The 27,611-nt window shown below is 36.9% G+C and overlaps 1 protein-coding gene across 2 annotated transcripts in view; it reads right to left on the minus strand.

The window, feature by feature from the left end:
* LOC149083972 (atrial natriuretic peptide receptor 1-like) overlaps positions 1–27,611 on the minus strand; it is a 72,473-nt gene that overhangs the window by 41,373 nt on the left and 3,489 nt on the right. For both annotated transcript variants that reach the window (XM_089234339.1, XM_089234340.1), the window contains exons 2-3: positions 22,971–23,123; positions 7,876–8,030 (exon numbers count right to left, since the gene is read on the minus strand). In XM_089234339.1, coding sequence (XP_089090465.1) covers positions 7,876–8,030; positions 22,971–23,123 — 308 coding nt within the window. The remainder of the gene's footprint in view (positions 1–7,875; positions 8,031–22,970; positions 23,124–27,611) is intronic.

The raw sequence follows: 27,611 nt of genomic DNA on the forward strand, positions 1-27,611 counted from the left end.
TTCTTGGAAACATCTTTGGCATTTTTTAAAAATTAGAGTCATGCCTCCACGACGAACGATTGATGAGATAAACGTCGAATTAGGACTCACAGGACACCCTGTATATGTTTATTTATATTGAATAGGATTTACCTGTAATTCAAATCACCCCCACTTAAGCATGAAGAATCTGATTTTTTCGATTATTATTATATATTTTATCGATATGGTTTTTTATTGATTCCACATATCATCAGTACTTCGAGAATAAATGTTTTAATATGAAGTATTTGATTATAATATCATTGATTGCTAGAGGTCAAAGTTGAGAAACACCGCTAATAATATTAAAGACTTTTCAACTTAAACATTATTTGTTTTATTTTAATTTTCATCTTTGAAATCATAAAATAAATTATTATAGACAAGGCAGCAAGTTTTGGCGTGAATACGATTTTTGTGCCTTGAATCACGTTGTTGTGACTATGTCATACACTATGACATAATAAAATTATGTCATTATCATCGGCTTTGCATTTGGAACATTTAACAAATGATACCAATATCGTCTATTTTCGTTGTTAACTGCCCAAGCTATAGCGGGAATCAATTTGTTACGAATCAGGGCAGCCGGCCTAGTTCCGAGACGGGAAGAGATATTGAAACCGGAATGATAGTATCGAATTTGTTTTCACAGTGTGCATCTGACGATACCATTGCTTTTGACTTGAGTGGCGTAATTTTTGAAATATTGTGGAAAGCAATTTCGTTACGATTCAAAGGCACCTGGTGCCCAGGCGGTAAGAGATATTAGAACAGAAGTGGCATGACAGGATGCACCTTCACCAGGTGCTTCTGACGATATCATTGATTTTGACTTGCGTTGCGTACTTCCGGAGAGATGAGCGTTTGAAGAATTTCGTTATGCAACTTTTGGCGAAAGCTCCCAGTATGCGGCATGGTGGTAAGATGCTCGTCCACCATCGTGAAGGTTGTTGTCAGAGTCCCGGGTTCGAACCCAAGGGAGGATATAAATAAGATATTTTCCCTAACGAACTCGAGGTGACCACCGATAGACAGCGCCTTCACTTCCAACCCATCTCACTAATGGCAGTGAAATGCAATATAGCGATATGGCCAGAGTTGGTGAAGAAGAAGTATCGTCAGATGATTTAATAGACGCATTCACGTTGAAAAGAATCAGCCCCCCCCCCCATTAAACAGAAATCAGCAATTCTCTTTAATGCCTAATACATTATTTCATTGATCTATCACCGTCCTAAAATTCACGTTAATGCACAGTATATGACAGTTATACACAGTACTCATGATAAAATGTCTTCATCCATGTACCTTCTGCCACGAATGATCAACGGACACTAATTGGACACGCGCGTGACACGTCCGAACGGATCTACATTGTGCAAACGGATATACATCCCGAGAAAATTCAAAGAAGCATACAGCAAAATCACCAGATTTTCGGATTTCCTTTGAACAGTTGCCAGAAACTGGGGAACGGAAAAGGCATATCTTAATTGAGACTCAGAATAAGGAATATGGAAGACGAGTGGGAGGAGAATGAGAGAGCGAAAAATGAATTTGGCAAGAATTTGCATGCGAGGAAGCCTGATTAGCCATCAGAGATTTGGCAGAGGAATGAAAAGATTTGCTATGATTCTGTCTCGCACGACACCCGCACTTCGAAACCTTTTGTGTGTGAGAGAGAGAGAGTCTTCGTGCTCGTTGTTAATTTCGAGTCCACCATCGATTCCGAATGTAACTGAGACAGATATGTATAACATACTCGATTAAGACAGAAAAGGAGACGGGAGAGATGGAGCTCATTCCCTAGAATTCTTAGAACTCATTTTTCTTTTCGATTGAGTTAATGCGTTTCTCAAACGACTCGGGAGGAGAATATATATATTCCGAAAGGACAATTGCGCGAATATTCTTACATCAACATTTTCGCAATGTTCGTGTCTGTTCTGCGTATCTAGAAAATTTATCGCTGGAATTCAAAGTTGTTGTTACTATTGAAAGAATGTTTCCCGGGATTTTTCTATGGATGGTTCTGGTTAGAGGATTTTGAGTATTAGTTGTTGAGAAACATTTCATGATGATGATTGTACGTGGGTATCACGTGAGATGTCGAATTGCAGTATTCCCGAGGAAACAGTTGTTGCGTTTTTTGGGATCATTAGGATTAAATATGAGGCATGATGAAACCAAACTATGTACTCTCGACGCCGCTTATTAGAATCATAGCCACCTTTACTGGACGCTGGGCACGATTTGAAAATAATAGCTGGCTGGACCAGAAGTGTCTTAATAGTTTCAGAATCCAAAAGAGTCCATATATCAGCACAGAATGTACAACAATGCTATTAAATATTCGTAAAAAAATTCTGGACATAATTAAATTTAAATTAACAAAAAAAAGAATTTCGAACTAAAGAAAATTTTGGATTGTTGAAAGAAATAATTCCAAAACAAAATTGAAATTAGGAACTAATGGAAGAAATTCAGAACTGATGAATCAAAAATAAGTAGAGTAATTGCGATTGATAATTTCAGCACACACGTAAAAATTCAAAATAAGTAATAGAAATAATTTCAGAATTCATGAAAAAACAATTCCAGAATCCATGAAATTTCAGACTAAATGTAAGATATAATTTCAGAATAAATGGAAGAAATAATTTCAGAATAAATGAAAAAAATAATCTCAAAATAAATGAAATAAATCATTCTAGAATTCATGAAATTTCAGAACAAAAAAAAAGTGAAATAAATAATTCCAGAATTTACAAAAATTGAAATAAAATGAAAGAAATTATTCTAGAATTCATGAAAATGCAGAATTCTAAGATTATTAATTTCCAGATGGAAAAAGCAGCGTTATACAGAAAATGATTTCTTTCCAGACGCAAATGCAGAATTCCGGAATGAATGAAAATTCAGAATTTATGAAAGAAATTACTATGGCCATAAGTGGAGAGGGGGGGGGGGTTAACCAATGAACCGCGGGGTCCAGTGTGACCGCACCTGTCGCACAGCTCTAATGTTGGCTCTGATTGGAATGACGGATAATGTTATACTGGGCGGGTATTGCTATCATTTTCGCTAAGTATGGAATGGATTAACATGAGAAAAATTCGTTTATAGATATGAGGACTTCGGTTTATGTTATATTTTTTTTTCGTTGAAAGTTTTGTTTTGTTTTTGCATATTTTAAACTAAGATTTAACCAGACAACAGCTTCTCATTATAAGTTATCGGTATCAGCATGTAAGAATATGTAGGATAGATCGAAAGGATCTATTTTTCAAAAAATTCCTCCTACGTTTCAACCCTGGGCTGGTTGGCTCCTCCTTAGAGATCGACCTGGTGGCCAAGGGGCTCCCCCGAAGCCACCATATCGACACCAGGCTTAGTGCGGACGCCCGATCTACATAGCTAGCTCCTACTGGGGGGCACCTTCATTTCCAGCCCAATCCCTTAACGGCAGTAAATTGCAGTGTAACGATATGGCCAGAGCTGATGTGTGGTGAAGTAGTATCAAAGAAAAGAAGTCCACAAGAATGTGTAAAATATTGAAATGTAATTAACCCTTTACGGTTGTTCTCCATGAAAACGTATTAAAACTACGGATGTTTGTAAATGAGTATTGTTAGCATATATTTTATTGAGACGGCACATCAACACAGCAATTTAATTAATTAGGGGGATTTTTAATCAATAAAATGGCTAATTAAGAGAGTAAAATATACAGCTTGCCTTGATTTTATGTTATTTATAAACAGATAATATTTGGCTTAACAAAATTGAACAGTTTTTACCTTCAAATTCAATTTTCATTCCCCCTCAATTGTGTGCGATTTTATGAATTCATAAACACACGCGAAATTTCAGCAGCTCTCAAAAAATGACACCAAAAAGAAATCATTTCTCTAGATAAAGAAGTACAGCATAGTCGTATTTTGTAATGAAATGGCACCGAAATATGTACTTTCTGAAATACACCATGTATTTTTCATGTATATTCAAATATGCTCGAGGCCGCAGAGGGTTAAAATAAAGAAAGGGTCTGTAGAAAATGATTTCAGTCCAAGAAAAATAAATTGATGCTTTTTCGCTATTTACCGTTCCCACCCATGTACAGGGTTATCGAGATCTCAACTCAGAGGAATTCGGAGGAAATGTTTTGGTCATTTCGGTCGAACACACGAATTTCGGCTCAGCAGCCTTGTTTTCGTGTGATTTTTAGAATACTGTCTAAAAAGATCAACTCAAAATTAAACACTAATCCCCACGAAGATAGAATGTAGTGATGAAAGGTCATTTTGGCTATCGAAATGATGCAGACGAAGTTGCTCACTGTCTTAATGATTCCAGAAATTTTGGATTTGCATGAAGATTGCAGTATTTTATTTCCCATCAGAATTTTGCCAATGTGAATCACTGCAGTATTTATGCATCTTCTTGAACATGGGCGAAATCTTGTTGGCAAATAAAAATGTCATTTCTATCACCACACAAGTCTTCACCTTCTGGAATCAAATGGTAGAGAGTCTGCTGATGCATTTTCCGTCATTTTTTGTTTCCAGCAGCTGAAGATTTGATTTTTGAGGATGGAAAACGAAGTTCACATCCAGAAATTCGTCCACGCCCATCAAGCCTCACATCTGATGGTAGTATCTAATGCTTATCTTATCAAGATAAAGTATTATAATAAAGCGCGGAAGGGGGGAATCTATCCAAATGCAAGCTGCATATTATCGCTTGACAACAGTGACTTATCGATTTTCTTGATGAATAAAATCGGTGGTCATAGCCAAAGATAGCCACAGTAAAATTTATTCTTACGGTATCAGCAGGCGTTTTCTCATATTGTCCAAGTAAAAACACATATATTTAAGATTTACTTATTTGCTTAGCTTTTGCAGAAATGCAGTTTTTGAATTAAGTTTCAGGGTATTCTAATTTTTTGAAACAAAGAGAAAAATTATTTAGTCATTTTTGGAGGAATTCAATTCACTTTACGTACTTTTTGCTTTGCTAACGATATGTTCAAGAAGAACATCTTAGGAAATGAAAATCCGAATTATAGTCATTCCGTAAATTTCAGCTTCCAAACGCGAGCATTTCATGAACAATGCTCGTAAATTTCTGGGACATTCTAATTTTTTGAAAAAAAAGTATATTTTCACAAAAATGATGTAGAGGAAAATTTTAATTAATAAAATGCATGAAACAAGGACATGTAAAATTAACGAGCTTCAATAACAGATCAAGAACGCGTGAACTCAGTCTATCCATTTAGTAACTCACTACCATTCGTAGGTAGGGGAGGATCTATGGAGGAGAGAAATTGATTGGGGCGATGAATCCCCCACGCGAAATAAGATAATTCATGAAATTTTCGGAACTTCTATATGATAATATTGCAACAACAAATTCAAAAAACGATAAAATTTCTAAAAAAAAAACAACAAAACGGTGAAACCGGGACATTTTTCAAAGAAAGTCAAGATGGAGGGGAAAAAAAAGAAAAACGGGACTGTCATGATGAAAAATATGGAAAATGCGGGGTATAAGGTCACCCGTAGCCGAGACTAATTTTTTAGTGACTTGTAAAATCGCCCCTCCCAATAGTTAACTCTAGATCCGACCTTGTTCGTAGGAAAGCATGTGGATAATTAAAAAAAACAAACAAAATGGTCATTCAGTGGGTGACCACGTGTGTCTATGATAGCTTATATTCCGCCATATCTAATCATGATATTACATTGAATATTTTAGCAAGACTCATTTTCTTGACATGATGATGATTCATGCGCGTCTAAAATGATTTCCTTTATGGAGTCGTCATCCACACACGGAAAGCACATATAATGCGTTTCTTTATCTTTCACTTCTGAGTATGATGACAGTTGCTTTTACCAGCTCGGACTTTGTTAGGAGGCGAACCTATTATGTCGTTCGTTACTGGAACAGAGAACCTACTTCTTCCGACTTCATATATAATCAAGTAAAATATGTTTCTTTATCTGCTACTCGGTAGATGCTCCTTTCTGCCCGTGACTCCTTCTTGTATTATTAACTCAGACTCGTCTCCACTCATTTGTGTAAATAGCAGGCTGTACGCTTTTTCCGCACCGACAATGTATCTTATATGAGTGAGCATATACTAAAAGCGTAAAAGTTGTTTTGCTCTGTATGGACTTTGCTTTGCGCCTCGGACAAAAGAGAATAATGTGATATAATACGTATACACACGTATTCACGCATACATCAAATATTACTCATATAATGCTTTCGTGTAAGATGGGAATGGAGAAAATCCGTGTTTTGTAACCAAACGTGTATCTCTGTAATTACACATGGTGTTTATTCAAACATATTTCTTTGGTTATAGTTTGTTCCGAATGTTTTGTTAATGTTTTAGTTGTTAACCACACAAAATTCAAAGTTGAATATTGAGATAAAATCTATGGGAAATAAGAAAAATAAATATCAAAATGAACAAAGAGGAAGAATGAAAGAAGAATGAATGGCGAAATGTGAAATGATGTCGAGATATGACTGAACAAGATGGATAAAAATCATTGATAAAATCATAAAGAATGAAATAGGAAAAACAAAAAGGGTAGAGAGAATAAAACAGGGAGAACAAAAACAAAAACTAATAAAATAATAATTGTTTTGATGATTGATTGATTTGATGTTGCAATTATTGAACACAAAATAGTGATGCGTACCCGAGAAGAAAAATGAAAAGTAATATAAATCCTAAATAATGAGGTACAAAACAATGGAAATGAAAAAAAATAATAACATAAATTAATAGAAATAATAACATAACATGATAGAAATAATAACATAACATAATAGAAATAATAACATATCATAATAGAAATAATAACATATCATAATAGAAATAATAACATATCATAATAGAAATAATAACATATCATAATAGAAATAATAACATATCATAATAGAAATAATAACATATCATAATAGAAATGAATAACAGAAAAAATGATGATGAGCATAACAAAAATTCCAAAAAAAGAGTAAAGCAATGAAAATTAGAAAAAAAGTGAATAAAACAATGGAAATGTAAGAAATTATGAGTAAAATAATGCAAATTCTCGAAATAGCTATAAGCAAAATGTAGAAATGATGACTATAATGCGGAACTCTAAAAAAAGAAATTGAATATAATAAATGAGAGAACAAAATAATAAACAATAAAACAGCGGAGAGAACGGAACTACAAAGGATAAAGTAATAAGGAAAAAAATAAAGAGAAAAAGACAAAAATACTGAAAGGTATAAAAATAATGAGAATTATAGAAGTAAATCATAAAACCATAAAAATAATTATGAATAAAATGATGGAAAGTACATAAACTACGTGTAACAAAATAAGAAAGGAGAGAAGAGAAACTTTCTAAACCAAATCATTTCAAATGTTGTAATCCAAAAATTGAATCAACAAATCGACAGAAATGAATATATATACACAAAACAAAAGTAATGCCAAATGAGAGAATGAAAGGAACAAAATTAATGAGAATTGAAATGAAAGAAGAAGTGAAACGAGAGGAATGAAGTAAGTGGAAGAGAAATGATGATTAGGATTAAAGTAATATGCTGAATTAAAAACGTCGAAGTAATAAAACATTCGAAGTAATGAGAATGATGAAGAATAAATAATGGAGATAACAAGAATAATTAGGATTCAAAGAACTAAGGATATTAAAATAATTTAGGGGGAAAAACAATTTATAGAAATTAAAATAATAGAAATAAAAATAATGATATAATGGAAATTGAGGGTTATAAAATTCCGAAACTAACGAATATAAATAATTTACTCACCATTGTCTCCTCGTATTTGAAGTGATACTTGTCATATGCGATCCTTTTGACGTTTTCTGAGAAGTTTATATATTCAGCCGAATACGGCTGATTGATGCTGATGATCAAGAGCGATTCGTAGGCTTCTTTGATTTTCATTTTTGTTTCCATGCTAGCTAGATTTGACAATGGATAAACAAGGAAGAATATTCCATTAAAACGATCAGTCGGGAATTTAATTAATATCGCCAGGATATGGTGAATGGATTCTTCGATAAATAATGCAGACCGATATTTCTCATTCAATGATTTGAGCATAGAACGAAGTAAATACGGTTTATAAATTTCGAAACGCTTTAAAACCAGTTTGTTATTGGATGTTCGAATACCGTAGAACCTCTCGATAACGGACACCCACGAGACCAAAAATTTTGTTCCGCTAACCGGGACGGTCCACTCATTGGGCGATACGATATACAGCGGAACCTATGCGATTTTAACATTTAAACGATGTTTCGCTACGGTAGCAATTTGTTTTTATGCATTTCGATATTAAAATATACGTCACTGGGTGAAAATTATACACCGGTCACTTATGCATAATCACCAATCGTCTCGATAAAGAAAGTTTGATCAAATTTCACTACATTTATCCGTTTTACCGGCGATCATGCATAATACCCAAATAAAGTAGGAAAGTCTGATAAATGTGGAAAATATATAGGCTATCTATGTGTATGTTACTGCGAAAGCCAAAAGTGGGCAAATTCGCGACAGGGCCAGCCCAGTTCACTCGGCCAATGTTCGAAATTCGGGATTTTGCCGGGCATTAGCCGAAACCTATATATCGATCCCTACATCCATACAGATTATAAATTGCAAATTGTTTTAAAACCCGTTTGCTGAGGATGATAGCAAACCCGCTTGCTTTGGATCAACAACATATTGATATTCAGATTCCTTAGATCGTTAGGGTTCCAATAGCTAACTATAATCATTATGGTTAACTATGGCTAATTATAAATGACCATAATAATCACAAAAAAAAGTACGCCAACGCGGCGATGACCCCAAATCATATGGACCGATATAGGACTGTATAGAGATATATAGGGGCCGGGAAAAGCTCGGCAAAAGTCCGAATTTCAGATATTGGCCTGGTCAACTTAACTGGCCCAGTAGCAAATTCTGGCCAACTTCGGGCTTTGGCAGTAACATATATAACCTTTCTTCTTATTATCACAAAAAAAAATTCTTCTTATCATTGAACCAATTTATTATTTTTATCCGTACATGATACGTTCACTACACATATATTTTGCAATAAAAATTAAATTAAAATAAGTGTGAAGAAGATAGAAAACATTTTCATAACAACATTATCAGTCTTGCAATGTTAACTTTCTTCACATGCTATCAACAAACGAAACCAACATTAACATTCGAATTCTCAATCTTGGTCCATAGTTATGTTCAGCTAATTAAGTAATCAATTGACGATTTCTGATATTTACCAACACGAGCTAGGGATTAAAATTTATAAATTAGAGTTTGACTGATTTAACTGTCCGCTATCGATAGTGTCCGCTAACGGAGAGTGAAATCCATTAAAGCCCTATTTCATGGGGCAGGGGATGAGAAAAATATCCGTTAACCGGAGATGTCCGTTACGAGAGCTTCCACTGTATCTTGTTTCCATCCAAAACAGTAATATACTCCTATGATACAGTGCTATACATTTCATGCCTACTCTTTCTTATCTGTAGGACTAGGATTTTTATGCTCTAGAATCTTCTAAAAAATGTTCTATAAAATATGCATTTATGCTCTTAAAAAACTGTAATTAGGCCCTATAAAACGAAAAATATGCCCAAAACTTTTTTTCATTCCTATCTCAAATAACATTAATTTTAGAAAAATAATATGGTAATGAGAAGTGTGTTGATGCAGTCTAAATTATTTTGAACCATTATTTATTGCATGGACGGAAATTCTTCGTTTTCTAAACTAATCTCATCCAGCTAATATTTCCCTGAAAAATTACCCTTCCGAGTAAGTTTTCCCTACAAATTCAAAATTGATGCGCTGCCATCTCCAGGTGAAAATACCTAGCCAAGTACAGTATTTAGCTTTAGAAAAGCATTGCACAAAATTAAAATGAATAAATAATTCTCTTTTTATTTGATAAAAACTCTCAAACTTTCCCCCAAACGCTAAAAAATTCCCCAATTTATCAATTTTAGCCAATTTTTTTTCCCGCGAGTTGCCATCACCGACACCAATTCAGGTGGTTAATTCATTTACAGCGACACACCATTGTCCTTGAAGGGCTTGTATTTTTATTCTCAAAACATTCAATGTCATTGCTGATTGGTTGAAAAACACATGAATTTCAGGTATTTTTTTACCAATGAGCAACGACGTTCCATTTTTTCAGTCGATAAAAATTTATGAAATATGCAAAAATATGACTTAATTGTTAAAATATGCTCTATCACGTAAAAATAGCGAAATATATATATATGTTACCGGCAAAGTATGAAATCCAGGCATTGTATAGAATGCCTAGGCATTCTATACAATGCCTGGTCGTTTCAGGCAAAGTATGAAATACCGGTTTTATTCTATACTTTGCCTAGGCATTCTATAGAATGACTAGTCATTCTATAGAATGCCTAAACACAATCCAGGCAAAGTATGAAATATCTTCTTCCAACAAATCTCTTTAGGGGCGGTATAAAATATTACATAAAATTAAAATTTCGCAGAATTTTCGTAATTTATTCCCGGAAACGTTTCCCTTTCGCTCTCGTGAAAAAAGGATCTGTTGAGGGGCGGTATAAAATATTACAACTTCGTCGCATTAAAATTTTACATAATTTTCGTCATTTATTCCCGGAAACGTTTCCCTTTCGCTCTCGTGAAAAAGGATCTATTTAGGGGCGGTATAAAATATTACAATTTCATCGAATTAAAATTTCACAGAATTTTCGTCATTTATTCCCGGAAACGTTTCCCTTTCGCTCTCGTGAAAAAGGATCTGTTGAGGGGCGGTATAAAATATTACAATTTCGTCGCATTAAAATTTCACAGAATTTTCGTAATTTATTCCCGGAAACGTTTCCCTTTCGCTCTCGTGAAAAAAGGATCTGTTGAGGGGCGGTATAAAATATTACAATTTTGTCGCATTAAAATTTCACAGAATTTTCGTAATTTATTCCCGGAAACGTTTCCCTTTCGCTCTCGTGAAAAAAGGATCTGTTGAGGGGCGGTATAAAATATTACAATTTCGTCGCATTAAAATTTCACAGAATTTTCGTAATTTATTCCCGGAAACGTTTCCCTTTCGCTCTCGTGAAAAAAGGATCTGTTGAGGGGCGGTATAAAATATTACAATTTTGTCGCATTAAAATTTCACAGAATTTTCGTCATTTATTCCCGGAAACGTTTCCCTTTCGCTCTCGTGAAAAAAGGATCTGTTGAGGGGCGGTATAAAATATTACAATTTCGTCGCATTAAAATTTCACAGAATTTTCGTAATTTATTCCCGGAAACGTTTCCCTTTCGCTCTCGTGAAAAAAGGATCTGTTGAGGGGCGGTATAAAATATTACAATTTTGTCGCATTAAAATTTCACAGAATTTTCGTAATTTATTCCCGGAAACGTTTCCCTTTCGCTCTCGTGAAAAAAGGATCTGTTGAGGGGCGGTATAAAATATTACAATTTTGTCGCATTAAAATTTCACAGAATTTTCGTAATTTATTCCCGGAAACGTTTCCCTTTCGCTCTCGTGAAAAAAGGATCTGTTGAGGGGCGGTATAAAATATTACAATTTCGTCGCATTAAAATTTCACAGAATTTTCGTAATTTATTCCCGGAAACGTTTCCCTTTCGCTCTCGTGAAAAAAGGATCTGTTGAGGGGCGGTATAAAATATTACAATTTTGTCGCATTAAAATTTCACAGAATTTTCGTAATTTATTCCCGGAAACGTTTCCCTTTCGCTCTCGTGAAAAAAGGATCTGTTGAGGGGCGGTATAAAATATTACAATTTCGTCGCATTAAAATTTCACAGAATTTTCGTAATTTATTCCCGGAAACGTTTCCCTTTCGCTCTCGTGAAAAAAGGATCTGTTGAGGGGCGGTATAAAATATTACAATTTTGTCGCATTAAAATTTCACAGAATTTTCGTCATTTATTCCCGGAAACGTTTCCCTTTCGCTCTCGTGAAAAAAGGATCTGTTGATGGGCGGTATAAAATATTACAATTTCATCGAATTAAAATTTCACAGAATTTTCGTCATTTATTCCCGGAAACGTTTCCCTTTCGCTCTCGTGAAAAAAGGATCTGTTGAGGGGCGGTATAAAATATTACAATTTTGTCGCATTAAAATTTCACAGAATTTTCGTAATTTATTCCCGGAAACGTTTCCCTTTCGCTCTCGTGAAAAAAGGATCTGTTGAGGGGCGGTATAAAATATTACAATTTCGTCGCATTAAAATTTCACAGAATTTTCGTAATTTATTCCCGGAAACGTTTCCCTTTCGCTCTCGTGAAAAAAGGATCTGTTGAGGGGCGGTATAAAATATTACAATTTTGTCGCATTAAAATTTCACAGAATTTTCGTAATTTATTCCCGGAAACGTTTCCCTTTCGCTCTCGTGAAAAAAGGATCTGTTGAGGGGCGGTATAAAATATTACAATTTCGTCGCATTAAAATTTCACAGAATTTTCGTAATTTATTCCCGGAAACGTTTCCCTTTCGCTCTCGTGAAAAAAGGATCTGTTGAGGGGCGGTATAAAATATTACAATTTTGTCGCATTAAAATTTCACAGAATTTTCGTAATTTATTCCCGGAAACGTTTCCCTTTCGCTCTCGTGAAAAAAGGATCTGTTGAGGGGCGGTATAAAATATTACAATTTCGTCGCATTAAAATTTCACAGAATTTTCGTAATTTATTCCCGGAAACGTTTCCCTTTCGCTCTCGTGAAAAAAGGATCTGTTGAGGGGCGGTATAAAATATTACAATTTTGTCGCATTAAAATTTCACAGAATTTTCGTCATTTATTCCCGGAAACGTTTCCCTTTCGCTCTCGTGAAAAAAGGATCTGTTGATGGGCGGTATAAAATATTACAATTTCATCGAATTAAAATTTCACAGAATTTTCGTCATTTATTCCCGGAAACGTTTCCCTTTCGCTCTCGTGAAAAAGGATCTGTTGAGGGGCGGTATAAAATATTACAATTTCGTCGCATTAAAATTTCACAGAATTTTCGTAATTTATTCCCGGAAACGTTTCCCTTTCGCTCTCGTGAAAAAAGGATCTGTTGAGGGGCGGTATAAAATATTACAATTTTGTCGCATTAAAATTTCACAGAATTTTCGTAATTTATTCCCGGAAACGTTTCCCTTTCGCTCTCGTGAAAAAAGGATCTGTTGAGGGGCGGTATAAAATATTACAATTTCGTCGCATTAAAATTTCACAGAATTTTCGTCATTTATTCCCGGAAACGTTTCCCTTTCGCTCTCGTGAAAAAAGGATCTATTGAGGGGCGGTATTAAATATTACAATTTCGTCGCATTAAAATTTCACAGAATTTTCGTCATTTATTCCCGGAAACGTTTCCCCTTTCGCTCTCATGAAAAAGGATCTGTTGAGGTTCGTAATTTTTTCCGAAAACATGCATTGGCCAGCGACGACTTCCATTCTTATTGGTGTATAATCGCACCATTTGATCCACGATGTCGACTCCTTATTTAATTTCGTTATTGTAGGCAACTGTTTCTGGGGTCTTTTTCACGTTTTCGTTGATAGTTACATCCAGGGGTGGTCTTAGGGCAGTGCGACCGGTGCAACAGCACCGGGCGCCAAATGAAAAGGGGCGCCGAAACGCGTTAAATATACATTACTAGAAAAATATCTTTAAGATACGTATTTATAAAAAAATTGTAAAACATATATGAAAAAAATGACCGAGATGAATTAAAAAAAAAACAAAGATTTGAGTGTTTATAATATTAGTTATTTTTCGAAACGAAAATAACCGATGGGCAGTGCATAATACGGCCCCTTCCCCAGGGCCGTAGCATGCTTTCTCGGGGGCAGTCTTTTCTTGGAGTCTCCTTGAAATGGTTATGCTCAGAAAAAGGAAGAGTTACAAGCGCCCCCCCCCCTCCATTCGGCTCGTTGCACCGCCCAAGTCACCTCAGAATAGTTACGGGCCTGCCCAAGTTGCAGGGCCCGGTGCTTTAGCTGGTGTTAGCCTGTCCCTTCCGTTTCTTGGTACTGGTTCTGAAAGGGGTAATTTCAAATGAAGTTCATGAGTTTCATAAATATGAAAAGAAATCATACGGAAATATCACTAATTTAACCAGTTTTATTATCATCTTAGCCCGTACGTGATGCGGGCACTACACGAATTTTACCATAAAACTCATCACACACAATGCACATCATAAGTATGAAGAAGATTGGTCCTCCGTGATGAGTATCCTGCGCAAATGTGTGACGTTTTGCTTCTTTAATGTTTTTAAATCTCTTAATTAAATCAAACAAGTTGGGTTTTTATGCTTGTTTACAAGTTAAATAGCGGTGTGCCGGGGAGGGGGGGGGGTGTCACCACACAAAGAGTGTCTGATAATATGGTAGAATGAATCTGTCCCGTATGACTAGCAAAAATTGCCTCCTCTGGCACATCACTCTGGATTTACGCCTGGGGGGGGGGGGCGCTGACTACTTTTTTTTGCACCGGGTGCCACTGGGCCTAAGACCGGCCCTGGTTACATCAGTATAAAGTGAACTCAGAACTAGAACATTTTTAATCTTTTTTCTCTGATAAGATGTCAGTGTGATATCAGTTCCTGTTTTTGCAGTTGGAGGTACCTCACGACGGTCTTTTTGAAGGGTCCCAACCAAGCTTGTCCTTTTAAAAAATGCACATAATCTCAGCAGGGGCGTCGGAAGTGTTTCGAAACTGTGGGTGCTCGTCTTTAGTTTTATATCGGAAATTTTAATTTCTGGATCAATTCTGGGGGTGCTCGGATCCATGTCACAAATTACCGTGGGTGCTTGAGCACCCACAGCACCCCCGGCTCCGACGCCACTGAATCTCAGTGATGTAAAATAATCATCTGTTGTTTTGTTTCGACGTTCTCCTAGATAAGGTTCGACTAATCGAATTACATGTTCATAGACAAGTTGATTTGCTGGTCTGGTGTTATCTGCCCCAGTGTAATCGAAACTGATTTTCTGTCCATTCAGAATATATTTGGAATCAACGCAGGCAAGAAGCCAGAATTTTATCCCAAATTTATCTGGCTTACTCGGGATATACTGTGTAAATAGACATCTTGCTTTTGAGGGTAGAAGTTGTTCGTCCACAGTTAGATAGGGCCCTGGTTTGTAGCAAGTCGCACTGTATTCTATGAATGAAATCCATAGTGAACATGCAAGAGAAAATTGGTCAGTTTTTAATATTTCAGACCTTTCAGATCGAATCGCATGAATTTCAAAATTTCTTTGAAACGATGTCTTGTGATTGTTTGGGGAAAAAATAGGGGACCCCAAATCTCGACGACCACAATGAATTCAGTAGGAAGTTTTTTGCACCTCTTTCACACATAATGGATATCGTTGCATCCAGTTCAAGCAAAGAAACTGACCAAGAAGTTTCATTCAGACGAGGATGGGCTTCAGCTTCTGTATACGTCGAATCATTTTGTCGCAGAAAATAAGGCGTCACGAACCCAGAACACTTTCATTTATGTTTTTTTGAACGCATAAAATGTGGGGCCTTGATTTTCTCTCAATATATTTTGCGATCCTCGGCATCCTAAAGTTGAGGAAGGTTCTATGATTTTCCATATGTTCCCATCTGCTGCAGTTTCTTAGATCATTTCTGTGGCTTCAACGAGTTATAATGAGTCACACCACGGTCATTTTCTGCACACGAGATCTAATTAGACCGGGACCTACAATTTATTGCCGATTCCGAACGGCAAGCTTGTTTCTATGCTCATCATCGAGTAGTTGGTGCACTAACTACTCAATGGGGGACTTCCTGCGGTAGCAATTTTTTCTGCGGTCAAGTCGCCGTGTCTGTTGTACCCCTGTGTCAGGAAAGTTTTCTGACAAAGACGAACCGGGTATCGAACTCGCGACACCTGTAAACATCCTTTGGTACTTTAGGCGAGTATCTTATAGACCTGGGCTCCCGCGCCGAGAAATAATTTTATATTGATCTTCGTCATCAGAACCGCTACTTTCTTCACTACAGTTCGACATAGGGTAGATCTCATGCTCTTCTGCACTTTCATCATAACTACTTCCAGAGTTTCTCTCATCTAATCTTTGCATCTCCTGGAGTATTTCTTCAGTAAATATACGTTTTCTCGTCATTTTAAACCAATGTTTCCCAAAGTGGGCAATATCGCCTCCTGGTGGGCGATAGAAAGGACCAAGGGGGCGATAGAAGCCACGGGTATAACAGAGGATCCTATGGGTTCGCTTGAGTTGGGGGGGGGGGGATGAGGGAAAAATTTATCTGAAAAAGGGGGCAGTGGAACAAAAAGTTTGGGAAACTATGTTCTAAACTAACTGTTTGAAAAGATCACATGCACTCAAATTTTCTACGCCCCAGAATAAACAATTTAACGGATAATATGGCAAGAATGCTTGACAAAAACCAAAAATGACACACCTGCTGACGACACTTGCAGATAAGAATGAGAGGAAAAGAAAGGTCACACACAAGGTCAAATGCAAAAAAGACTTTCAGAAGGATTATAACCTTAGAAATCAATTGTGACGACGATAGTAGTATTTACCGCATAATGTGCTAGAATATAAGGAAGGGTCACTATGACCCCCTTCGGTCTTTCTAGGTACATCCGCTCGTAGCTTCATTGTTAAAAAAAAAACGAAAGGAAGCTTTGGTATACAATAAGAACATGCTAATTCAGGAAAAGTTCAGAAATTCCAGGTGGTTCGGTTTATTCTTAGCAGAGATATGTAAGCTTAAACAGCGTAGAGGGTCAAAAAGATCCCCGTTTCGTCTTTCTACTGTTAATATTTCATCATTGATAAATGGAACTTGCAAATGCGGATTATGCGATATCATTTTGTCTTGAAGTAACCGAAATTTTTATCTACGGATTTATGAACAAAAAATATAATGTATAAAGCGCCCGTTAACTCATCTATTCGAGGGAAAGTGACCGTGGTATGTCGGTCACGGAAAACAAATTGGTATACGTAGGTTTACCATATTTTATCGGTGGAAATACGGGAGATCCTAAGTAAAGAATTGCTTATTGTTAGGCCGACCATATTTGCTCGAGAAAAATACGTGAAATTGGGATTCGAAATACGGGAAAATGCGGGACAATGTCAATTATCGCTAAATGATGCCAAAAGTAAGCGAAGTCGTTAACTCGTGCTAAAATACAGAAAATTCGCCAATCGCGAGAAATAAAGTGCCACTTCAAATTACAGTGAATTAAAAAAACACATGACAAATGTGTGAGATGAATATTCTTGTTTTTTCCACATTTCTACGGTAAATTCGGCAATTTTAACATTGATTTCCATGGGAAAAACATGCTGCGCTTGTCCCTCCAAGTGATACTGATGATCATAGGATTACGCAGAATTTTCTCGAGGGGGGATTTGAAATTTGTTTACCCTATGAGGGAGTTTTACCTTTTTTCCTGTAAAATAACACTATAATCTTGGCTCGGGGAGGGGGGGGGGGTGGTTAGAACCCCAACCCCCCCCCCCCTTTGAGTACGCCAATGCTGATGATGATTATGATGTCTATTCCAAAAGCCTCATTATCGTGATGTAATTTCTAAGCTGGAAAGATAATTTTAATCGTTGATTTGAAGAATAAAAAGTGAAGTTGACTACGTTGAAAATATTTGAAAACTCGGGACATTTCTGCAAAAAAGTCGGGACAGCAAAAAAACAGAAAAAAACCGGGACTGTCCCGAGAAATACGGGATGTATGGTCACCCTGCTTATTGCTATTCTATCTCTCAAAAAATTGTCAAATGTTGAAAAATTGATAATTATGGTTAACATTGATGGGAAAGAAATGCTGATGGGTATGTACGAAGAAGGACTACAATAAATTGCAGTAAATAAAAATGTATTTCACGAAATAAATGTTATGTTATTGATATTTTTTTTAAATGTCTTGTTTTTGTTATGTAAAAAAGAAACACGTCACAAATATACGACATGAACGTTTATGTTTGCAATCATAATTAATCGTACCGTGATTTGTAAGAAATTAAAACTATCTTCCTCCACGTTTTCAGTCAAGTTTCAGTGAGCCAAGTGAGTTTAGTCGAAAATACGGGGCATTTTGAAAAACAAATTCGGGACAGTGAAAATAAAAGATAAATAGCAAAATATAGGCCTACTTAGCAAACGTTTTGTGGTGACCTTATGCATATGACACATATGTCACGCATTTCCCGGGACATTCCCGTATTTTCACTTTATTTTGGCTGTCCCGACTTTTTTGCAAGAATGTCGTGGTTTGTCGCGAATGTTCTACAGAGCCTACTTTTAGATGCTTATAGTTTTATACTTTATTAAAATCAACTATTGAAATTATTTTTCAACGCATCAATTATATCAGTATAATTACAACTATGAATAAGAATATTCACCTCACATGTCATGGCGTTTTTACTTTCTTGATAAAGTGATCCTCAAATATGTTCAAGAGATCCTGTATGATCTGTCCAGGGAATTTGTTAATGTTAATAAACATCCATGCCCGAGAGAATCGGGTTTGGAACCAACACTTCCACAGTAAAACGCTAGCTCCCAAACTACTCCACTGCAAGACGGCAAATACTAAACGTTGATTTAATTGTTTGCCCCTTCAAACGTTTTATTTCGTTATTTTACAATGTACTTCGTCAAATCCAGTTTTGTTCACTGCAATTCTCTCAGAGTAATGCTTTGTTTCCTGCCATTGGTGTTTTTTAGTGATTTCTGCAAAAGTTGGCAACTTTGTTTACATTCGGCGGCAGTTATGGCGATGATTGGCGATGTTCCGTATTTTACCCGTATTTGAAATCCTGAGTTCCGGTATTTTTCTCGAAGAAATTTGGTTAGCCTAAATGTGCAATAAAACTTAGTGACACGGTTTTTACAATCTACCAAAATTACGTGAATTCTTTGGATAGCAATGAAATCATTTACCTCAGCTTTGGGAGCTTACGTCAGTGGTGAAATAATTGACGTTATGTGTCTCATCAGGCCCATAGCCAGAAATTTCATTCCAAGGCCAAGGGGGGAATCACTTTCATTTCGTGGGGAGGGACCAAAATGATAGAAAACTGGTTCCAAAATTTTTTACGTCGCGGGGCACTTTTCAGAATTGTTATCATTGAGCACTAATTTTGACAGCATTTACAGGCATGCCATGTATAAAATACAGTAATTATGATAAATCTGGTGATTATGCATAATCGCCGGTTATTATGCACAATAATTTCATCCGTTTTGATCAGTGATTATGCATAGTAATCGATATAAATCCGGCTATTATGCGTAATTACAGATTTATGCCGTTTTTTTACAGTAACATATTCCACGAAAAACGTCCAAAAGCTATAAAATGTTGTTGTCCGTATCCGATTTGAAATTCCAAAAAGAAATTACCCGCTTAAATTCAGTTGTGATTTATTTTGACGAATGAATTTTAATTTGACGATTTTATATCGTCCATCCACAGATCCCTTGTCAAGAAAGCCAAAGGAAAAGTTTACAGAAAAAAATTAAGAAAAATTATATTAAATAGTAATCGTATAAATTGAATATTTTATACCGCCCCTATAAACAGATCCCTTTTCCAGAGAGCCAGACGTTTCCCGGAAAAATCGAAGAAAACGGTGTGGAAATTTAATTTGACGACACCGTCCCTCAAGGGATTCCTTCTCAAGAGAGCTAAAGGAAAACGTTTGAAATTGAAAACTGTGCGAAATTTTAATTTGACGACACCGCCCTTCAAGGGATCCTTTCTCAAGAGAGCGAAACGGAAATGTTTCCGGCAAAAAATGACGAAAATTCTGTGAAATTTTAATGCGACGAAATTGTAATATTTTATACCGCCCCTCAACAGATCCTTTTTCACGAGAGCGAAAGGGAAACGTTTCCGGGAATAAATGACGAAAATTCGATGAAATTGTAATATTTTATACCGCCCCTCATCAGATCCTTTTTCACGAGAGCGAAAGGGAAACGTTTCCGGGAATAAATGACGAAAATTCTGTGAAATTTTAATGCGACGAAATTGTAATATTTTATACCGCCCCTCAACAGATCCTTTTTCACGAGAGCGAAAGGGAAACGTTTCCGGGAATAAATGACGAAAATTCGATGAAATTGTAATATTTTATACCGCCCCTCATCAGATCCTTTTTCACGAGAGCGAAAGGGAAACGTTTCCGGGAATAAATTACGAAAATTCTGTGAAATTTTAATGCGACGAAATTGTAATATTTTATACCACCCCTCAACAGATCCTTTTTCACGAGAGCGAAAGGGAAACGTTTCCGGGAATAAATTACGAAAATTCCGTGAAATTTTAATTCGATGAAATTGTAATATTTTATACCGCCCCTCAACAGATCCTTTTTCACGAGAGCGAAAGGGAAACGTTTCCGGGAATAAATTACGAAAATTCCGTGAAATTTTAATTCGGTGAAATTTTAATTCGATGAAATTGTAATATTTTATACCGCCCCTCAACAGATCCTTTTTCACGAGAGCGAAAGGGAAACGTTTCCGGGAATAAATGACGAAAATTCTGTGAAATTTTAATGCGACGAAGTTGTAATATTTTATACCGCCCCTCAACAGATCCTTTTTTCACGAGAGCGAAAGGGAAACGTTTCCGGGAATAAATTACGAAAATTCTGTGAAATTTTAATGCGACGAAATTGTAATATTTTATACCGCCCCTCAACAGATCCTTTTTCACGAGAGCGAAAGGGAAACGTTTCCGGGAATAAATTACGAAAATTCTGTGAAATTTTAATGCGACGAAATTGTAATATTTTATACCGCCCCTCAACAGATCCTTTTTCACGAGAGCGAAAGGGAAACGTTTCCGGGAATAAATGACGAAAATTCGATGAAATTGTAATATTTTATACCGCCCCTCATCAGATCCTTTTTCACGAGAGCGAAAGGGAAACGTTTCCGGGAATAAATTACGAAAATTCTGTGAAATTTTAATGCGACGAAATTGTAATATTTTATACCACCCCTCAACAGATCCTTTTTCACGAGAGCGAAAGGGAAACGTTTCCGGGAATAAATTACGAAAATTCCGTGAAATTTTAATTCGATGAAATTGTAATATTTTATACCGCCCCTCAACAGATCCTTTTTCACGAGAGCGAAAGGGAAACGTTTCCGGGAATAAATTACGAAAATTCCGTGAAATTTTAATTCGGTGAAATTTTAATTCGATGAAATTGTAATATTTTATACCGCCCCTCAACAGATCCTTTTTCACGAGAGCGAAAGGGAAACGTTTCCGGGAATAAATTACGAAAATTCCGTGAAATTTTAATTCGATGAAATTGTAATATTTTATACCGCCCCTCAACAGATCCTTTTTCACGAGAGCGAAAGGGAAACGTTTCCGGGAATAAATTACGAAAATTCCGTGAAATTTTAATTCGATGAAATTGTAATATTTTATACCACCCCTCAACAGATCCTTTTTCACGAGAGCGAAAGGGAAACGTTTCCGGGAATAAATTACGAAAATTCCGTGAAATTTTAATTCGATGAAATTGTAATATTTTATACCGCCCCTCAACAGATCCTTTTTCACGAGAGCGAAAGGGAAACGTTTCCGGGAATAAATTACGAAAATTCTGTGAAATTTTAATGCGACGAAGTTGTAATATTTTATACCGCCCCTCAACAGATCCTTTTTTCACGAGAGCGAAAGGGAAACGTTTCCGGGAATAAATTACGAAAATTCTGTGAAATTTTAATGCGACGAAATTGTAATATTTTATACCGCCCCTCAACAGATCCTTTTTCACGAGAGCGAAAGGGAAACGTTTCCGGGAATAAATTACGAAAATTCTGTGAAATTTTAATGCGATGAAATTGTAATATTTTATACCGCCCCTCAACAGATCCTTTTTTCACGAGAGCGAAAGGGAAACGTTTCCGGGAATAAATTACGAAAATTCTGTGAAATTTTAATGCGACGAAATTGTAATATTTTATACCGCCCCTCAACAGATCCTTTTTCACGAGAGCGAAAGGGAAACGTTTCCGGGAATAAATGACGAAAATTCTGCGAAATTTTAATTTTGTGTAATATTTTATACCGCCCCTAAAGAGATTTGTTGGAAGAAGATATTTCATACTTTGCCTGGATTGTGTTTAGGCATTCTATAGAATGACTAGTCATTCTATAGAATGCCTAGGCAAAGTATAGAATAAAACCGGTATTTCATACTTTGCCTGAAACGACCAGGCATTGTATAGAATGCCTAGGCATTCTATAGAATGCCTGGATTTCATACTTTGCCGGTAACATATATATTAGCAAGCGTTATAAAAGAGCAACTGGCAGAAACCAGATTTATTTGAAAAACTTCAAAACTTCCTTGTAGCGCCGAAAAAGGCAGCTTTATACACATATCTCGAAATTATAATACTAGAAGAAATTGAAAAGAAACTGAAAAAATTGAAAAAAATTGAAAAAATTGGAAAAATATGGATCAATGAGAAGGTCGTTCTCAAGAGGGAACCCCTCATATTGCTCCATTGCTCCAAACTGCAAAAATGTTTCTAATGATGGTAGACCTAATAGGCGTAAATTTACTATCAGTTCCCCCGACATTTTTGCGATAAATAAGCTTTGGAAGTCAAAAACCAATATGAGAAAATACGAAATTAATCAAAAGACATGAGAAAGCGCCAGCTGTTGGCCACCTCTGTTCCATAGGGGGTCTGTCCCCTATAGACCTTCCTCAGGTCTATAGGGGAGAAGTAGGATAAGGTATGAAATACCGAGCTCCAGCAACGAAAGAAAATTTTGAAACGTATAAATATACTCACCACTGCCCCTTGCCCAAGATAGATTACCCTTGGCTTCATTTTGGAAAAGCTCCGTGTACAGGAAGACGTAATCGCCACGTTCTGTCATTCCAAGATCTGAAGCGATCAGCATCATCTTTCTGACTTCTCTGTCACCTCCGAGTATCACGATGACTGGTACAAGAGATGTCAAAATTTACGAATTGAAAATAGCTCATAGACAGGACATATGCAACTTGTAAATAATGCCAAAATTGGTTACAAAAATCATATTTCTAGAATATTGTGTGATCATGTGAAAATCATATTGTTCAGTTACTGCCAATTCTGCATGACGGGTTTTTTTATTTTGTCGTCTGTGGGTTGGCTACACAAATTTTGCGCCCTTCTCCAATTATTTTTGATCACTCATTCCTTAAGTGTTTCGTAATGGGCTAAAGCCCAATCAGCCCCCCCCCCCCGGCTCTGTAAATAACCTTTGTCTCTAAGTCCTTGTTTTGGTCACTCACATGATCGCACATTTCTCGGTCAGTCCTCCGGCCACTTATTCACATGATCCCTCGCTCTCTAGGTGACTCTTTTGGTCCCTGACTCTCTAGGACACGATTATGAACACTCACTGACCTGGTACCTCACACTCTGGGAGTCTGTTTTGGTCATTTACATGCTTTGGACTATTTCGGCAACTGCATGCGTTGAATGAGCGAAGATACGATCTTTCACGTAAACTGGTGGAGAAACGGCCGCTCACATGCATTGGTGGTGATACGTCACTCCCTTGCTTACACACTTTCCTGGTTACTCACTGACCTGGTCACTTGCTCTATGGGTCGCTGAACATGTTTGCACAATCTCTAGGTGATTATCTTGGTAGCTTACTAACCTGGGTTCCTCGCTCTCTACATCACTTTTTTCGTCCCTCGCTCTTTACGTCACTCTTTTCGTCCCTCACTCTTTACGTTACTCTTTTGGTCCCCGACTCTCTAGGTCACGAGTTTCAACATTCACTTTTATATCACTCTCTGGGTCCCTATTGTGATCTTTTACATGCTCGCACACTGTTTTGTCAACTGCATGCATTGAATGGGTGAACATGCGATTACTCACGTGGATTGGTTAAGATACGACCATTCCCATGCTTATAAATTTTCCTGGTTGCTCACTAACCTGGTCACTTGCTCTATTGGTCATTCAGACGCGTGCATAATCTCTTGGTCACTCTTTTGGTAGCTCACCAATCTGGTCCTTCGCTCTTTAGGCTAATATTTTGGGTAATAACTAACCTGGTCCCCTCTTTCTCTCTAGGTCATTTTATTTTTTCTTCATGGACCTGGTCTCGCAGGCCATCGTTTTCGTAATTTATAGGCGTTCACACTGTTTTGGTCACTCACATGCTGGCACACGCTCCAGGTCACTCGTTTGGACATTCATCGACCCAACTCTTGGGGAGAGGCGGATTTATAGTTTCCACGCCTGAGGTCTACTTTTGCCACATTTTTCCCCAATCCACTAACTTTCTTGACCACTCTTCCTCAAATCTGCCACCATGGGCAGCTAATGCCCTTCCCCTGTAAATACGTCTCGTGTGCGCCTTTACTCTATATTAGATCTTTATTAAATGGGATTATCTCCTTATTTGGATGCCCCTCTTGTAGGGGAATTTTAAAAATGATTGTGTCTTTGATGCGTATGACAATTTCTAAATAACGAGAATAAATATTCTATCAAAATTTATTTTAAATTATTTTAACGTTCATTAAATTAAAATAAATAATTTGTTAATAATTATTTGTTAATGATCATTTTATAAAAGTTATTATTTCAAAAATATTTCATCATCATATTTTCAAATATATACATCACAGTAAGGCAACGTTGTCTCTTGAAAAGAAAAAGTACATATTACACATGTTTGTGTAGCATGTACTTTTTATGTAGTACCCGTGTTTGCTTTTTATAACACTCATTATACCACTCACACGCTTGCACACTTTCTAGGTCACTCACTTACTACGTCCGACCTGGCCCTTCGCTCTTGAGGTAAATATTCAGTTCACTCACTGACCTGGTCCCTCACTCTCCGGATAACTGTTTTGGTCATTTACATGAATGCAGGATATTTGAATTATCCCATATTTGCACACGTACCAGACCATTCTTTATGTCGCTTCGTAATAGGTCCCTTGCTGTCTATCCTTTACTCACCCACGTGCTTGCAGACTATAAACCACTCGCTTGGTCAATCCCTGACTTAATTTTTTAACTTTCTATGCATAGGCGGATTTATAGTTTTCACGGAATGGTCTATGCAAATGACGCAGCGTTCTATGCAAATGCCGCCCCCGTTTAGACATTCTTCTAATTTTCTTGACGACTCAAATCTGTCGCCCCTTCGAACTTGGCCCCAGCCTGCTAAGCCCGCTTCTCTCTGTAAATACGTCCCTGTGTGCATCTTACTCTATCTTCACGTAATAAGATTAATTTCTGATTTCGTTGCCCCTCTTCATCTTCAGGGGCCTGTTTGAAACTGCCCGACACATAAAATTGACCGTAAACTAACGTGGATGAATACTTACATAAATAATGTATTTCGAAAACATTTTAACCATTATATAAATAAGTATTTCGCTTATGTCAAAATATTTTCATTTTGAGTGAAAATGCCAGCCAATAAAATTCGGCGCCATAAATATGTAGGGGTTGCCTTTTTTCACTGTAGAATTTTCTCTTTTGAACACTCAGGGCGTTAAACCCCGACTTGTGTAGGCTCTGCGTTAGAAATACGGAAAATAGCAACGTTGGAGGTTTTCATCAGAGGTCAGCACTTAAAGTTGAACTTTCAGTGGTTTTTTTTTATGATGACCGGGATGAAAGTGTCTCCGGGAAAAGTTGATTTGTTACATAAAATCTGGAAATAAAATTCTAGAAAAAAATTGTATGTGAAGATTATATATTATACAATGCATCATATTGATGATTTATTTAAAAAAAAGTATGTGATTAATTTTGTATGCTTTCATTAGCTACCGTTAGTGTTTTAAGTTTGCCAAAAAACATATTCTTTTCTAACGGTATCTAAAATCGGTTTTCTCTCTCTGAGTTCCAATTAGTCATAGATAGCTCGAAATTCTGGACGATCCTGCTTCATGTCATTCCATGCGCTAGATCAGAGGTCTTGAATGCATAGCCGCACGCCTCTAGTCGCTCCCCAGACAGCAGGCAGACCTACAACGCGATACTGACATAACATGAAAATTCAAGCATTTCCATCTTTACTTCAGCAAATGTAAGACAGATGGAAGCATGAACACGCAGATGTAGAATCGCAACGCTACAACATAGACGTTAGGTCCACACATCCACTCACTCAGAACACATTCCGGCGTGTGACGATTCTTCAGAAATTCCGAGGAGGAATGTGTACAAGTGGCGCATGTACGTTTAAGTAGTAGTAACCGGCACGCTTATAATGTTGCATTCAGAGCATCCTTTTTTTGGTGGCCACAAAGCCAACCGTTTTGGGAAAAGAAAAATACCAACTGACCACATGACGATCAAATTGAAAAAAAAACAAAAAAAAAACGATAATGAGCCTACATGCAGCAGCTGGGAATTTTCTTGTGTTATTTATATAAGTAAAATATTTCTCCATGATTCACCACCATCGCCGTGAATTTGACATATTACCATAGCAGTCGTGAAGAAATCGGGGGTTGGATGATTTCTTAGTTTTCAGGAGGGAAAAATCATTAAAAAACTTTAAAAAAAAATAAACGAGACTCTTCTCGTAATTAATTGTCAATAATTTCAGTAGATATAGTAAGGCTTAACAGGACGAACATTCTAGGAACTTATTTTCTACATCTTTCTTTCTTTCAAACAACTCAGGTCTATCACCATCTCTACGGGTGATTTACTACCTAGTGAGTTGTGCCGGAGGTGTTACTGCGTGTGTACCTAACAGTCCGAGTGCATATGAAGTGTTGGGTTTGATTTTTCAGTGCTGCCATATATCTTTCAGAAGTGAAGTGAGTGATGTGTTATGATTGAATTACATTTGTGCTGTTTGTAGGTCTGTTGCTCTCTGTGGCGAGACTTTTTAAAGGGGAGATAGTCTCGCATTTGCGCCTTGAAGGTGGGAACCACAGAAAACCAACTTCAGCCGTACACCTCTGTAGCGACGGTGGGGTGCGAACCCGGAACCTCGGTTGCCGGACGAGTGCTCTGACCACTAAGCTACAGAGGAGATAGAGATTTTCCTTCGCTAGAGCGTATATCGAGGGACCCGGGTTCGACTCCCGGTAGAGGCAGAGATGAGTTTTTTCCTTCCTTAAAAAATTAACATCTCAAATAACAAATATCTTCACAACATCCAGTCTTCTGTATATCTTGTATTAACAAGTGGAGAGCGACATTCATGTCATATATATAGCCCTCTGGTGGCTCGTCGTCCATGAGCTATTAGCTGATCGGTTTCACCGTCCATTGCACGGTTCCGTTCGGCATATATACTCTCTAGCGAAGGAAAATCTCTATCTCCTCTGTAGCTTAGTGGTCAGAGCACTCGTCCGGCAATCGAGGGACCCGGGTTCGACTCCCGGTAGAGGCAGAGATGAGTTTTTTCCATCCTTAAAAAATTAACATCTCAAATAATAAATATCT

This window comes from Pholcus phalangioides, unplaced genomic scaffold (assembly GCF_987345545.1).
Source record: "Pholcus phalangioides strain wild (caught in Gottingen) unplaced genomic scaffold, Ppha-v1.0 ptg000008l_1, whole genome shotgun sequence".
Taxonomy (NCBI): Eukaryota; Metazoa; Arthropoda; class Arachnida; order Araneae; family Pholcidae; genus Pholcus; species Pholcus phalangioides.